Source organism: Physella acuta, unplaced genomic scaffold, assembly GCF_028476545.2.
Source record: "Physella acuta isolate Inbredline_101_S28 unplaced genomic scaffold, ASM2847654v3 ptg000859l, whole genome shotgun sequence".
In the NCBI taxonomy this organism is placed as follows: domain Eukaryota; kingdom Metazoa; phylum Mollusca; class Gastropoda; family Physidae; genus Physella; species Physella acuta.
The window spans coordinates 164471-179735 of NW_026732376.1; the positions used below are offsets into that span (position 1 = coordinate 164471).

At 36.1% G+C, this 15265-nt stretch overlaps 2 protein-coding genes across 4 annotated transcripts in view; both read left to right on the forward strand.

Annotated features, from left to right (window-relative positions):
* Positions 1 to 5380, forward strand: part of LOC131952199 (germinal-center associated nuclear protein) — a 28505-nt gene extending 23125 nt beyond the window's left edge. For 2 of the 3 annotated variants that reach the window (XM_059314766.1, XM_059314765.1), the window contains exons 27-33: positions 105 to 266; positions 1245 to 1368; positions 1694 to 1892; positions 2470 to 2647; positions 3621 to 3768; positions 3992 to 4105; positions 4725 to 5380. In XM_059314766.1, the coding sequence (XP_059170749.1) occupies positions 105 to 266; positions 1245 to 1368; positions 1694 to 1892; positions 2470 to 2647; positions 3621 to 3768; positions 3992 to 4105; positions 4725 to 5215 (1416 nt within the window). In that variant the 3' untranslated portion in view covers positions 5216 to 5380. The remainder of the gene's footprint in view (positions 1 to 104; positions 267 to 1244; positions 1369 to 1693; positions 1893 to 2469; positions 2648 to 3620; positions 3769 to 3991; positions 4106 to 4724) is intronic. The other variant, XM_059314767.1, reaches the window with a different exon arrangement.
* A 7222-nt stretch (positions 5381 to 12602) lies between these two features.
* LOC131952197 (uncharacterized) lies at positions 12603 to 14857 on the forward strand (the record flags this gene model as incomplete). Its single annotated transcript, XM_059314764.1, has 4 exons — positions 12603 to 12891; positions 13402 to 13530; positions 14192 to 14362; positions 14745 to 14857. Coding segments are annotated over exons 1-4 (641 nt in total), but the record flags the coding sequence as incomplete, so codon positions are not given.
* Positions 14858 to 15265: the final 408 nt, after the last annotated feature.

The window sequence follows — 15265 nt, forward strand, 5'->3', positions numbered from 1 at the left end:
TTTAATAGATTTCTTTTTTAAAACTAGTATTTTTCATTTTGTCACTAAATAGAATATACTATTGTGTTTAAATACTTATCTAAATTTTAACCACCATTTTCCAGCTGACAAACTGTCTCCACTTTGCTGCCAATAACTTCCCCCCACCTCCCAAACTTCGTGTGAAACCAGTGTCAGACTACATAGAAGATGCAGTGGTTGAGTTTTTCAAGGCCCCTGTGTACCAAGACCTGCGCACCAGGACGAAGCATCAGCTGTTGCACCAGGTACATTTGTTGTGAATATAGTCCTAGATAAACACATATATTCAACAAAGTTTCGTTGTCTTTCAGATTTAACATCTCTAGACAACCTGAGATTATGCATATGTATAATTTATCTTCAGCAAAGTATGTTCTTTTTCAAACCTGATATTCGGGTAGTTACTGCTTTTCCTTTTCATACAAAGGGTCAGCACTATGCCCAACCACATTTACTTTTTCCTGACTAAATAGATTACCTTTCAGACCAGTGTGGACTAAGACAAATGTGGAGCAATGGATTTGATTTTGCAAACTTATATATTGTTTCCAAATATACAATATTTACTCAAAGCTTATAACCTCTTTTATTGTTTGTTTTCTTTTTAATATAAACGAGCCGTATCATACGCTGCTATTTAGTTGTTTTATTTTCTACTTTTCAGTAATTCATAATTTGTGAATTCGACAGTACCAATGTTGTCACTGAAAATATTTGCTTTAAAATACTATCAGTTGGTCGTTAAGGACGATAACCCCCCCCCCCTTTCCCCCCCCCCCCCCGTGAAAGCAGCCTCCTCTTAATCCCCTCCCCTAAGTTTTAAATAGTTTCAAACTAAAGTATCTGCCCCTAATAGGAGTCACTAAACCCGGCTCTATGATTATAAACATTTAGCGTGAACCACCGCTCACCAGACCATGTTGGGGTGGGGGAATTGATTTATGCCTAGTGAAGAAGAGAGGGGACTGCAAGGCGTGCTTACAGCTTGTTTTCTAGCGTCTCCCAGAAGAGAATTATATATATAGATTTACATTTGCCTTCTTTTTTGGGTCAAACTGAAATAAAGCATTGGATTATATTACAATCCCCCAACACACTCCTCTCACTCAGTTTATAAATTTATCTTGATGTCAAACTTAAATAAAAAAATTGGATTATACATTTATCATTATCTTTGGTGCCAAACCTAAACAAAATACACAATTATATTTTTATACCTACAGTCCCCCAACACTCTCCTCTCCCTCTACAATGATGTCATTGAACACACAGCCATGACAGCTGCAACTGGTTCACTCACTGACATGTCGTGGCCTGCACCAGAATTTGACGACAGCTCCAATAAAAGTAGGATTGGATACAAATTGTTTAGTTTTAGTTAGATATCTAATTCTGGGATTTGATTATTGAGATTCCAAGTTTAAATCTTGGGTTTTGATTTAGATCTTTTAAGACTTTTTTTATCCATTCAGCTCTAATTAGTTTCATCAGTTAAGTAAAATTTATTTTTGTCACTAAACAATTATAAAAGTTACCAATCCATACAGTAAATGTGTAAGATATTCATTTAATACATGTGGCAAATATATATATTTATATATTTGTTAATCAAGTAAACAATTGTTACATTGTTTTCTTACCCTTTTGTAATTTGAATTAAATTTTTTTTTAGAAGATATTCAGTCCGTATGGAACACTGAAGGCCATCTGTGTGACCTCAATGAGCTGATAGCCAAAGTGAGGCTGCCCTACTTTCGCTACAGTGACATGGAGGCAGAGAGCTGGTCCACTGTATGTGAAGATGTCTGGTCTTACATCCACAACCTCACCAAGAAAGACAGCGGCTCAGCCAAGATCAAGCTATTCCAACAGTCAGTCACCATTTCTTTTTGTAGTCAATCTTTATCTAGTTAACCATTATATCATTTATTGTTTTCACATTTTAACCTTTAACCATTATATCGTTTATTGTTTTCACATTTTAACCTTTACTACATATAGTAAATGTTTCTGTAGTTAACCATAATATAATTTATTGCATAATATAATTTATTGCTTTCACGTATTAACATTTTCCTACATGTAGTAAATATTTATGTAGTTAACCATAATATAATATATTGCTTTCACGTTTTAACCCATTCTTAAATGTAGTAATTTTTCTGTAGTTAACTATCTTTTATTTATTGGTAATACATTTTAACATGTTATGTATTACCAAATTTACTTATAGCTTCAAAACTATACATAGTTTTCAGATATTTCATAAAATATTAATTATCATTACTAAAAGTTAAAACAAATTAAAACTATCTTGTTTTAAATTTTATTTTCAAATTCTGAAATAATTTTTGTTAAACCCTAATTTTTAAAAATCGTCTTGGGCACTGTTATGACACATGTCCTTTTAGCCATTATAAATCAGGCTTCTGTTGATCTTGTTTACAGAGTTGTCACCCTTCTCTCGCGAGTGAAGAAAACCTTTGATCAGTTCTGCTGGCTAGTGATGGAAGACGGCCCGTGTGAGCCAACCTACATGAACATGGCCTGGACTGACTTTATTGACGCCTGCATACATTACAGGATGGTCACCCTCAGGACTGGACATATCACCATCAGGAGACCAGTAAGTTATACATTTATACTGAATCTTTTAAATAAATTCTTATATAGAGGTTGGTAACTATCTCAGGCTTGTACATATCACCATCAGGAGACCAGTAAGTTATACGTTTATACTGAATCTTTTAAATAATTTCTTATATAGAGGTTGGTAACTACCTCAGGACTGTACATATCACCATCAGGAGACCAGTAAGTTATACGTTTATACTGAATCTTTTAAATAAATTCTTATATAGAGGTTGGTAACTATCTCAGGCTTGTACATATCACCATCAGGAGACCAGTAAGTTATACGTTTATACTGAATCTTTTAAATAATTTCTTATATAGAGGTTGGTAACTATCTCAGGACTGGACACATCACCATCAGGAGACCAGTAAGTTATACGTTTATACTGAATCTGTCTTATAAATAATTTCTTATATAGAGGTTGGTAACTACCTCAGGACTGGACACATCACCATCAGGAGACCAGTAAGTTATACGTTTATACTGAATCTGTCTTATAAATAATTTCTTATATAGAGGTTGGTAACTATCTCAGGACTGTACATATTACCATCAGGAGACCAATAAGTTATACATTTATACTGAATCTGTCTTATAAAGAATTTCTAATATAGAGGTTTGTAACTACCTAGGCTAAATTTACTGTCTGTTGAGCTGAATGAAATTTTTAACACTAATATAAACTCTTATTTTTTCTCAGTAGTATTAGACATGTTTCATATTACTGTGAGTTGATTTTACAAGTTGTCATTTTATAAAATATCTATCAGTAAGGATTGGAAACTATAATTTTCTACCATCCCATTATTTTCCCAGCACTATTATCTTTGCCTGTCCTGTCACTATGAGGGTTGAATCAAGTCAGTTTAGGTTTATTTGCAAAACAAAACGAACCTATCACTATGCCATTAAGAGCTAGCAATGAATAAAATTGAACAATGAAAATCTTTCATTTCTTTCACAGGAAGAAGAAGCTGATGAAACAGTGGATGAAGGGGATGAGAAAGAGGAAGAATTTGAGGAAGTCCTAGTGTACTATCAAGAGGATGAGCTAGATGACTGGGAGCCACCCAGAGTTTGGGAGGATGCTTTGAGGGATACAGAAACAGCAGGTTCTTGTTCTTAACTTCTACGTTAAATAATTTATAACCATCAGGATCACAATTTCAGATTCAAACATTACATAATTTTTTTTATTATCATCTTTTTTTTAAAAAAAAAATATAGTATAGTTACCACGAGGATGTTGCTATTAAAAGCTTGTCAGTTACCTGTTAAATTAAGGTTTACCCTGTATAAGCATTTGTTTAATGAAAGTTTTTTGTCTTGCTTTAGAAATAGGGCAGATAAAACCAACAGTTATACAGGCAGCCGCCCGTGGCAAAAATTCTGTGAACGTTACCACCGTCCATTCATCTCAACACCTGAGTGAAAGTAATACCGTTACAGGTACACATTCTATTCACAATATTTCAAATCTTTTTAAACTATAAGCTATATTAAATAATAGAGTTTTTTAGAGTCTTTTTATTTTAATCCTATAACTCACAAAGTATTAGGGCGCAATTTTAAAACAAATTGCTGGTGCATTGGGAATTTTTAAAATGTAGATTGAATGTAATTTTAATACAAACTTAACCATAATGTAATAAATTGAGTGGGACAGCATGGCCTAAGCGGTTGAGCGCTAGGCTGCTAACCGTAAACTCTCAAGTTCGAATCCAGGTTCAAGTCAGTAGAATGTCCCTTAGTCCACCCAGCTCTGATGGGTACCTAACTCATGTTAGGTAAAGTAAAGGCGGCTGGGTAAAATGCTAATTACACCTCCTCTTAATATGTTGTCGCCAAGAAATGTATGAACTACTTCATCTGCCCAATGGATCTCTAGGTCCAAAGAGGATTCATTACATAAATTATACATCACACATATTAAATGTTCCTGTATTACAAAATAATCCTTCATAAACATACACAAAATATAGAGTAATCCTACAGGTATGATCATCGTTTAATATTTATCATTGAAGTTTATTCATTGATTAGGAAAAAAAACACTTTCCTTTGACAGTGAGAAAATCTGACTCAACAGTTGTAACAGATTCAGGGTCCTCAGATTGGCTCGCTATGAAGGACAAGTTTGAACAGGAACGAGCCGCCGCCCTGAAATATGAACAGACCCTCAAGTCCCTGTTGCTGGACGGTCCACCAAGGCCCACCACCCCCAGCCACGACCACCTCCTGGCCACAGAGGTCACGCCCATCTACAGGGACGACGACAGGGTCAGGCCGGTCAGGTGGGTGGTCCCGTCAACCCCACTCAGTCGACACAGTGGCGCGGGAGCTAAAACACCCCAGCCTACGCAGGTTACCCCACCACAGAACTTGACCGCCAGGCTTAACTCCCCTCTCTTTCCTCAACAAGGCGTCATAGAAGACGACATCCTGGGGCCATCTTTGTCTGAAAGGATTTCTGACCTGAAATTTAAGGTCCAAAGTGAGATGCAGGCGGATGTTTTGTTTGAGCTGAAACTACGAAGTTTACTGGATCGTCCTATTTAACACTAGTGCTATTGCCATTTTTCTATACGTACAACTTGAATTTATTTGTTGTTGTCTTTGTTTTATACTCGTTATTACCTGACGAATGTATGTAAATATTTTGTTTTTTACATAGCTTTAAACAATTTAGAGTAAAATATTTGGTATTTGATGAATAAATTCCCTACTCAACAAAGTGTTCAACCATTTTTGTTTTAGAATTTCACTATTGAGTAGGTTACATTATCTGGTTCAAATCCTGGTATAGAGATTACAGAACATGATGTGTAATGTGTTAGTAACTGAAGTAATGGTTAACTAGAGCAATCAACATGAAAGGCTGTGAGGGCATGGCAAAAAATCAAATAAGGCGTATAACAGAATTTTAATATTAAAAAAAATGCTTGGTGGTGGTACTTATAATAAACCGGTAGTGATCTCCCCTAAACTTTCTCGAATATTCTTATATAAAACAACAGGGGATGGTAACTGGGGATATAGTTATGATTTTTAATCCATTTTAAATACTTAAACTTTTAAAAATAGAATAGAATCTCATAAAAAAAACATTGCGCACCAAGCAAACGCCGAATAAAAAAGCGTATAATAGTGCGCAATATTATTAGTACTTTAAAAATTTACATTAGTTTTTTGAGAAATCGGAAGTAGCGTAAATTACTACTTCCAGTCAACGGAAATTACTCAAAATTTAACAGAAGGTAGAGAATTAGATTTTTTACTTACATGTGAAATTTCATTTATCTATCTGAAATAGTACTCAAGTTATAGGCTTTTGAAAAATTCAAAGTAGGAAAAGTACCACTTCCGGTTATCGGAAATCGCTCAAAAGTTGATACGGATCTACGATTTTGATAAAATACTTATATATGAAATTTCATCAACCTAGCTGTAACGGTACTCAAGTTATCGTGTTTACACACGGACAGACACACACACAGACAGACACACACACACACAGACATACGGACAAGATTGCAAAATTATGTTTTTCCGTATCAGTGAGGTGTAAAACGTCGAGATTTGTAAAAATCTCGATTTTTTTTTTTGCACGATTACAATACTTTCTCTATACTACGTATATACGAGAAAGTAAAAAGGATTGTTCTTGAGTTTATCATCAAACACTTGCAACATCGTCCTTAGAGATAACATCATCGTCCTTAAAGATAACATCATCCTTAGAGATAACATCAAACGAGTAGCTGCTAATTTTAGACACGTCCACTATTACGAACAATTTGAGAGCCTAGGTTTTTCTTAGATTTATCTCCTCAAGTAAATTTACAGGCGTCTGTATATTAAAGTCACCCTTTTAAATATTGCGGGTCCGTGGGGGTACATCAGGTAGACTTCAGTTATTTCGGTGACCTTGGCATATGAAGGTCAGCTTTTAATGCCAGCCGCGATTACTTCCCCTAACGTGAGTCTGGTGCCCATCAGAGCTGGGTGGACTCAAGGACGTTGACATGCTCCGAACTCGAAGTTTTCGAGGTTGCAAGTTGTGTGCTCTAATAACCGACCATGGCGTTGATATGTGATTTAACAACAAAAATATTTAAAGGCTGACGTTAAGGATCAGCTCCAATGCTTTACCGAAACCACTGATGACTGCGACTTCCATGAAGGTATTGGATCCATATACAGCTTCAGGTGTAACTTCCAAATCTACCGCTTTTTTTTAATGCCTCGTTGTTGAGTTTCAAGAAACACAGGCTAAGAAAATTAATAGACATTTAATTGGAGATTTATTATATTTCTTAAATCCGGGTAGCGCCTAGTCTGTGATGCTTGATAAAAACACAAGTCACGGTATTGTACAGACACGTTTTCACAAAGGCCAGTGAAAGGCCTGGCCGACAAGTATATATAAATGTATGTATGTATATATATCAGTGGCGTAGGCAGGGGGGGGGGTTAGGGGGGTCATAACCCCCCCATAGACCCCTCGGTATATATAAAAAGTATGAGGGGGGGTGCAAATCGAAAGTTTGAGGGGGGGGGGGGGAGGTGCAAATCAAAAGTTTGAGGGGGGGGTGCAAATCGAAAGTTTGAGGGGGGGGGGGTGCAAATCAAAAGTTTGAGGGGGGGGGGTGCAAATCGAAAGTTTGTCCCCGGGTAAAAATTGGAATCCCCCCCTTGAGACGATCCTGGCTACGCCACTGATATATATATATATATATATATATATATATATATATATATATATATATATATATATGTTTATATATAAATATATATATATAACACGTATATAATACGCTTCTATAATTTTCCTTAGAGAGCGGATCACGCCCTTGTGTGTAGCAGATTACAAAAAGATAATTACCTCCCTGTATGGAGCGTTTAGAAAATTTAAAAAAAAAAACAACTTTAATCTATAGCCTATTCATCCACATTTTGCATTCATAACAATTTTTTCAATTACTTTATTGTAGCTGCTTTTAGCTGTCATGTTATGTAGATGTTCCTCTTTAATATGTCACTATCTGTAGACATTTACCTCTTATATCTGTCACTATCAATAGACATTTACCTCTTATATCTGTCACTATCTGTAGACATTTTCCTCTTATATCTGTCACTATCTATAGACATTTACCTCTTATATCTGTCACTATCTATATACATTTTCCTCTTATATCTGTCACTATCTATAAACATTTACCTCTTATATCTGTCACTATCTGTAGACTGTTTCCTTGCATGATAGATAACTGCAGCACAACATATAACGCACCGGAGCGAGGATATCATGAAAACAGAAAGCTTCTTCTATTGAGTTCAAAACTTGGATATTCTCGATGACACAAAACCAGCTGATAGATAGTTGTTCTCTGACTTTTTTTTCCAGAGTCTCTTTCATGCATTTCTTCGGGTTCTCCTCCCCCCCCCCCCCCTCCAAACCTGAGAACTTCTATTCCCACCCCCAAACGAAATAGAATTTATAAAGTAAAAATATACTTTTACCTGCCCCCCCCCCCCCCCGGAAAATTTAGTCCACCCCCTCCCCCCCCCCCTTTTTTTAAAAATGATTGCAGGGGTAAACTGAAGTGTACTTAAATGATGTCACGTGGTGACTTTCCCGGTAAACGGAACTCCGAAAATCCCGTTGCTAAATATAGCCGGATGGGAGTCGTTAGTAATTCTTAATTCACCGCTAGATACATCAGTTTCCTACGACGCGGAGAGCTATGTAAGTAAAGTTTGTACACAATCAATATGTAAGTAAAGTTTGTACACAATCAATATGTAAGTAAAGTTTGTACACAATCAATATGTAAGTAAAGTTTGTACACAATCAATATGTAAGTAAAGTTTGTACACAATCAAAATATAAGTAAAGTTTGTACACAATATGTAAGTAAATTGTGTACACAATATGTAAGTAAAGCTTGTACACAATATGTAAGTAAAGTTTGTACACAATATGTAAGTAAAGTTTGTACACGATATGTAAATAAAGTTTGTACACAATATGTAAGTAAAGTTTGTACACAATATGTAAGTAAAGTTTGTACACACTATGTAAGTAAAGTTTGTACACATTACGTGAGCACAGTTTGTACACAATATGTAAGTAAAGTTTTTACACCATATGTAAGTGAAGTTTTTTACACAATATGTAAGTAAAGTTTGTACACAATATGTAAGTAAAATGTTTCCAAACAAACTTGATCTAGGCCAAGATATAAAGCACGGGACGGCGTGGCATAGCGGTAGAGCGCTAGACTGCTAACCGCAAAATCTCGAGTTCGTATCCGGGTCAAAGTCACCTTTACTTTCTCTAACTTGAGTCAGGTACCCATCAGAGTCGGGTGGATTTAAGGACGTCTAAACACCAGAGGCGTAGCGAAGGGGGCAGGGGGTACATATGTCCCCGGGCGCCGACCTTAGGGGGCGCCAAAATGGGTTGGAAAAACAAATTAAAATCTCATTTTAGGTGCAGTTTTGCATTATAAATATAAACAAGTTAATAAAAAGTCTAGTGACAATTTAAGCGCAATTTCCTTATGTTATCCATAACAATTTTAAATCGAGATAAATCATATATTCAGCAAATAAATAATGCAACACAAGTAGTTTTAATAATTCAAAACAAAATAGAAAAAATATTTATTAACGAGATTTAAAAAAATTTGCGGACGTTTAGGGGTATTTAGTTGTCGCGCTCTCTATATTGCAATATAGTACTGTAGTGTATTATGTTTAATGTAATTTAAAAAAAAATTGTGACCGAACGAAAGGATATTTTTGAAAACTTTCAAATATAAATATGTAAATGTTTCAAGTCGCTAAGTGGTCTGGTTGCCGAGATATGGGCCAAAAACTGCATTTTTTCGAGTTTTTTTTGCTTTTCCGGGAAATCCAGGAAGGAATTCCGGGAATTTTTTTGGCCCACAATCATCCTCGGAACTTGCTTAACATATTTGCTTTTGGAACTAGTCCTCGATATTGCTTCGTTGAGGAGGAGATACGACTTAAAGCTGCGGTAAAGCTGCGGACACACATCCAGAAATGACGAATTAATAATCGCAATTCCAGTATGGAAATTGCGCTAAAAATATATGGGGGGGGGGGACGCAAATGGAAAGTTTGTCCCCGGGCGCCGGGAAGGGTCGCTAAGCCTCTGCTAAACACTCGAGCCCGGGATCCGAACTCGAGACATTCGGGATAGCAGTCGAACGCTCTACCATTCGACCACGAAGTCCAACACTTTAAGTAGGACAGGACGTCAAACTTTTTTTAAAGAAATAGGTCGGAGCTCAAATTTTAAAGTAGATGAAATATATTTATAAAACCCACTTAGCGGACCACACAAGCTCATTGGACGCCCCCGACCACCACTAAGGGATATCCCGTTTAAGTACATCCGTTTTTTTTTAAAAATATCTCATGATACGACGGTCTGATAAAAAGTTAGTGCTCGCAGTGCAAGGTACGCTTGGTGCAGGATGTGCTTCAGGTTGTGATGCACTACGTTCTCAGAAAATAAATACATACACATGTATAGGCTATATATATATATATATATATATATATATATATATAAAGAGAGAGAATATATATATATATATATATATAATATATTCTCTCTCTTTATATATATATATATATATATATATATATATATATAATATATTCTCTCTCTTTATATATATATATATATATATATATATATATAATATATTCTCTCTCTTTATATATATATATATATATATATATATATATATATATATATATATATATACATATATATATATATATATATATATATATATATATATATATATATATATATATAATATATTCTCTCTCTTTATATATATATATATATATATATATATATATATATAATATAATATATTCTCTCTCTTTATATATATATATATATATATATATATATATATATATATATATATATATATATATATATATATATATATATATATATATATATATATATATATTGGTTATTACTATCTCCCAAACACCCAAATGCCATGACTATATGGACACAGTTCGAAAAAATGTCACATTATAAAACAAATAAAACTAACTCTACCAAACCCGGTTATTGCAATGCAAGTTCCAACTAAAGCCATCCCAGAAATACAACTCAAGACAGGTAAACCATACCATACTGGGATTTTTTTCCTGGTAGAATAGAACAAAACTTGGTTTCTCAAATCCGGTATTCGTTCTTATTCAAACCTATCAAAGAACAACCTACACCCTGCCATGTAGAACAACAACGTTGTGTTTTGTGCTATTCGTCACACACGATCGCAACCATCAATTGTAACAAACTCATTTCGTTGAGCGAGGCTGACAGCGAGATACACAACCCTGACAACAGCTGCTGCCTGATAATTTAGGATTGTGTAGGACACTGCAGCTTGTTAATGTTAATCACTTTATGTTTATGGTGTTGGATGCTGCACAAAGTCCCTCGTAAACAACTGTCATGCGTATAATAAAAAGGTATTTTAATGACGTTTGAAGCAGCTGTTTGTGAATTTTTTTATTTGATTAGCTAATTGGATTTAAAGAAATTTCTTAATAAAAGTATATGCATAAACGGTGTTTTTCACAAACGGATTTGAATGAAAACGACCTCGATTTGGAAGACATTCTAGATAAATAAAATACTTGATTTTTTTTTTAAATATGTGTTTATTGTCGATTTCAAACATTTACTTATGTAGTGTTGAATAACATCTTTCATCTTAGGAATTGTAAAATAACTGGTGACATTTTTCATATCTATTTGGTTATCCATTTTAATAAATATACACCTATATCAATACCAACACATACTCCTACACACACCTACACTTACACGAACACCAAATGATCTAATCAAAATACCGACTTCTCACTCTGTTTGCATTAAGATTCGTGTAAAAAAATATTAGTTACACTTTTAGACGACATAGCAGTTTCTTTTTTGAAGATCCTCCATTTTTGTCACTTTTGTTAGGCAATGAAATAGATCTAGATGAAATGTTTCCAAACAATTAAATAAAGGATAATCCATAAATGACGTCAAGCTTTTTTTTTTGACGATTTTTACCTACCCCATCCTTTCCGTCACACATCGTCACAACAAGTCAGACCCTCCCCCTTAAAATGACGCCACACCTCAGCCTACAACCCCCCCCCCTCCGTACCTTAAAATTGCAGTTGAATTTTTTTTTAAAGATCGATATTTTTCCGAAATCTTGTCTGAACTCTGTGAACATTGAGTATTTTAATCAATCCCTATTACATTTATTAAACACTTTTCTAAAACGCGAAATAACGGCTAGAACTCGTTTTCTAACATTGCTTTTTTATAATGCAAAATACCCCCCCCCCCACCCCTCCCCCTCATCACAACAAGCCAGACCCCCCCCCCTTAAAATGACGCCACACCTTAGCCTACAACCCCCCCCCCCTCCGTACCTCAAAATTGCAGTTGAATTTTTTTTTTAAAGATCGATATTTTTCCGAAATCTTGTCTGAACTCTGTGAACATTGAGTATTTTAATCAATCCCTATTACATTTATCAAACACTTTTCTAAAACGCGAAATAACGGCTAGAACTCGTTTTCTAACATTGCTTTTTTATAATGCAAAATACCCCCCACCCCCCCCCCCCCACCCCACCCCTCTCCCTCATCACACACCGTCAGAAAATTTCGCCCCCCCCCCTCTACGATTGTGACATCATTTATGGACGATCCCTAAGTAGTAATAAGCAATATCAAAAGTTTTTTGCAGTCTAATAATAGTGTCAAAAAGAAAATCAATAATCAGAGTTCGAATTGCTTTTTTTTTTTATTTCCCCAACATTATTTAAATTTTCTTAATTTTAAAATTATTATTCGTTTCCCCCAGGAATTTTGCGCTAACCTGTATAGTTGTCCTGGCAACTTGTGCAGACCTGGCCAGGTCAACGTGTTCTATGTCAGACCAAATCTGTGAATTTTGGCTGGAGATTGAAAACAAGCTCACCATGATGGCCGACAAAGACGCCGTCTACCCAGCCAATGGGAAGCTGTATAAATATGACGTCACCAACACTAGCGCTGCAGTACCGATTGACCCAATACACGTCATCACGGCGGACGGCTGGGAGAAATCTCGGCTGGTGATAGTGGTCAACAAAACAATGCCAGGGCCGCCTATTGAGGTAGGTGAAAGGGCCACTTAAAGATGTAGATATAAGGGTTGCGTATTGGGGTAGATGTAGGGGCTGATAGAGAAGTAGGTATATGGGACAACTATGGGACGGAGTGGTCTAGCGGTAGAGAGCTGGACTGCTAACCCGTAAGTCTCGAGTTCGAATCCGGGTTCAAGTCAGTAGACCGTCCTGAGTCCACCCAACTCACGTTGGGAAAAGTAAAGGCGGCTGACCACACTATCTCTTCATATCTCTTCATATACCCGTCACAGAAACAAGTGAACTCTACTTCAGGTTTGAAAGGGAAACTTTACTTACTTACTTATAAGGGACAACTATTGAGGTAGATGTAAAGACCAGAGGTAGATGTAAAGACCAGAGAAGTAGGTGCAAGGACCGATTTGTATAAGGGCCGACTACCTGAAACGCCCGTTTAGATAAACTGGTTTATATTTTTGGCTATGATTTATATTTTTGGCTATGACTTATCAAACATCCAGTACGTTGTATCTCCGCTAGGTGTTCGAGGGTCAAACGGTCATCGTGCACGTGAAGAACAAGCTGATGAGCGAGGGGCTGTCCGTTCACTGGCATGGTCTACAGCAGCGTCAAACCCCTTGGATGGACGGGGTGGCTTATGTCACACAGGTCAGTGGAAGGGGTGGCTTACGTCACGCAGGTCAGTGAAGGGGGGTGGGGGGGCTTGCGTCATACAGGTCAGTGTAGGGGTGGATTACGTCACACAGGTCAGTGTAGGGGTGGATTACGTCACACAGGTCAGTGTAGGGGTGGATTACGTCACACAGGTCAGTGAAGGAGTGGCTTACGTCACACAGGTCAGTGTAGGGTACGGGCGCTTGCGTCATACAGGTCAGTGTAGGGGGAGGGCACTTGCGTCATACAGGTCAGTGTAGGGGGAGGGCACTTGCGTCATACAGGTCAGTATAAGGGAGGGGCACTTGCGTCATACAGGTCAGTGTAGGGGGAGGGCACTTGCGTCATACAGGTCAGTATAGGGGAGGGGCACTTGCGTCATACAGGTCAGTGTAGGGGAGGGGCACTTGCGTCATACAGGTCAGTGTAGGGGAGGGGCACTTGCGTCACACAGGTCAGTGTAGGGGAGGGGCACTTGCGTCATACAGGTCAATGTAGGGGGAGGGGCACTTGCGTCATACAATTCAGTGTAGGAGTGGCTTACGTCACACAGGTCAGCTTAAGTCATACAGGTCAGTGTAGGGGTGGCTACAGTGTAGAATAAGCCTCCGTCACGTGATCAGTTTGTGTATGTATGTGTAACTCTTCTCTGCAGTGTCCAATACTTCCGGGTCAGACGTTCACCTACAGGTTCAAGGCCGATCACGTGGGCTCCTTCTGGTACCACTCACACCTAGGGACTCAGCTGTCTATGGGGTTGATAGGAGCGTTCATCGTCAGGAAGAAAGAGGATCCGCCCATGAAAGAGTACATCATGATGCTACAGGTTAGCTCATGTATAGGCAATTTTACATTGGGGAGGGGGGGGGGAGAGGAGGGGCCCATTAAAGACGTCGCTCAACTAAAGAGGAATTGGAGGTGTGTGACACGTGAAATTGGTAAACAAGGTGGAATTGAGCTTATACTGTGTAATGTCACTCGAACAGATTACACGAACGGATAAGTGTTTTCAATGTTGTTTGTGATGTTGTGTTTAATGTTGTGTCTAATGTTGTGTTTAATGTTGTGTTTAATGTTGTGTTTAATTTTGTGTTTAATGTTGTGTTTAATGTTGTGTTTAATGTTGTGTTTAAAGTTGTGTTTAATTTTGTGTTTAATTTTGTGTTTAATGTGTTTTTTTCTCCAAAAAATAAAACAAATGGGAAAAGGACTGGAATCACGACATGGACGCAAATTTATTACACCATAAAATGTTGTACGGGAACTACGAAAACAGAACAAAACTTTCTGGCACGAAATCTTTGGAAGGAGGAATGTTTAGGTGAGTTGTGTGTGTATATATATATATATATATATATATATATATATATATATATATATATATATATATATATATATATATATGTATATATTATATGTATGTATATATATTATGATGTATATATATATATTTATATATGTATATATATAATTATATGTATATATATATATATATATATATATATATAATTGTATATATATACATATATAAATATATATATATATATAATTGTATATATATACATATATAAATATATATACATATATAAATATATATATATATATACATATATATATATATATATATATATATATATATATATATATATATATATATATATATATATATATGTATATAATTATATGCATATATATGCGTATATATACATGTATATAATTATATGCATAT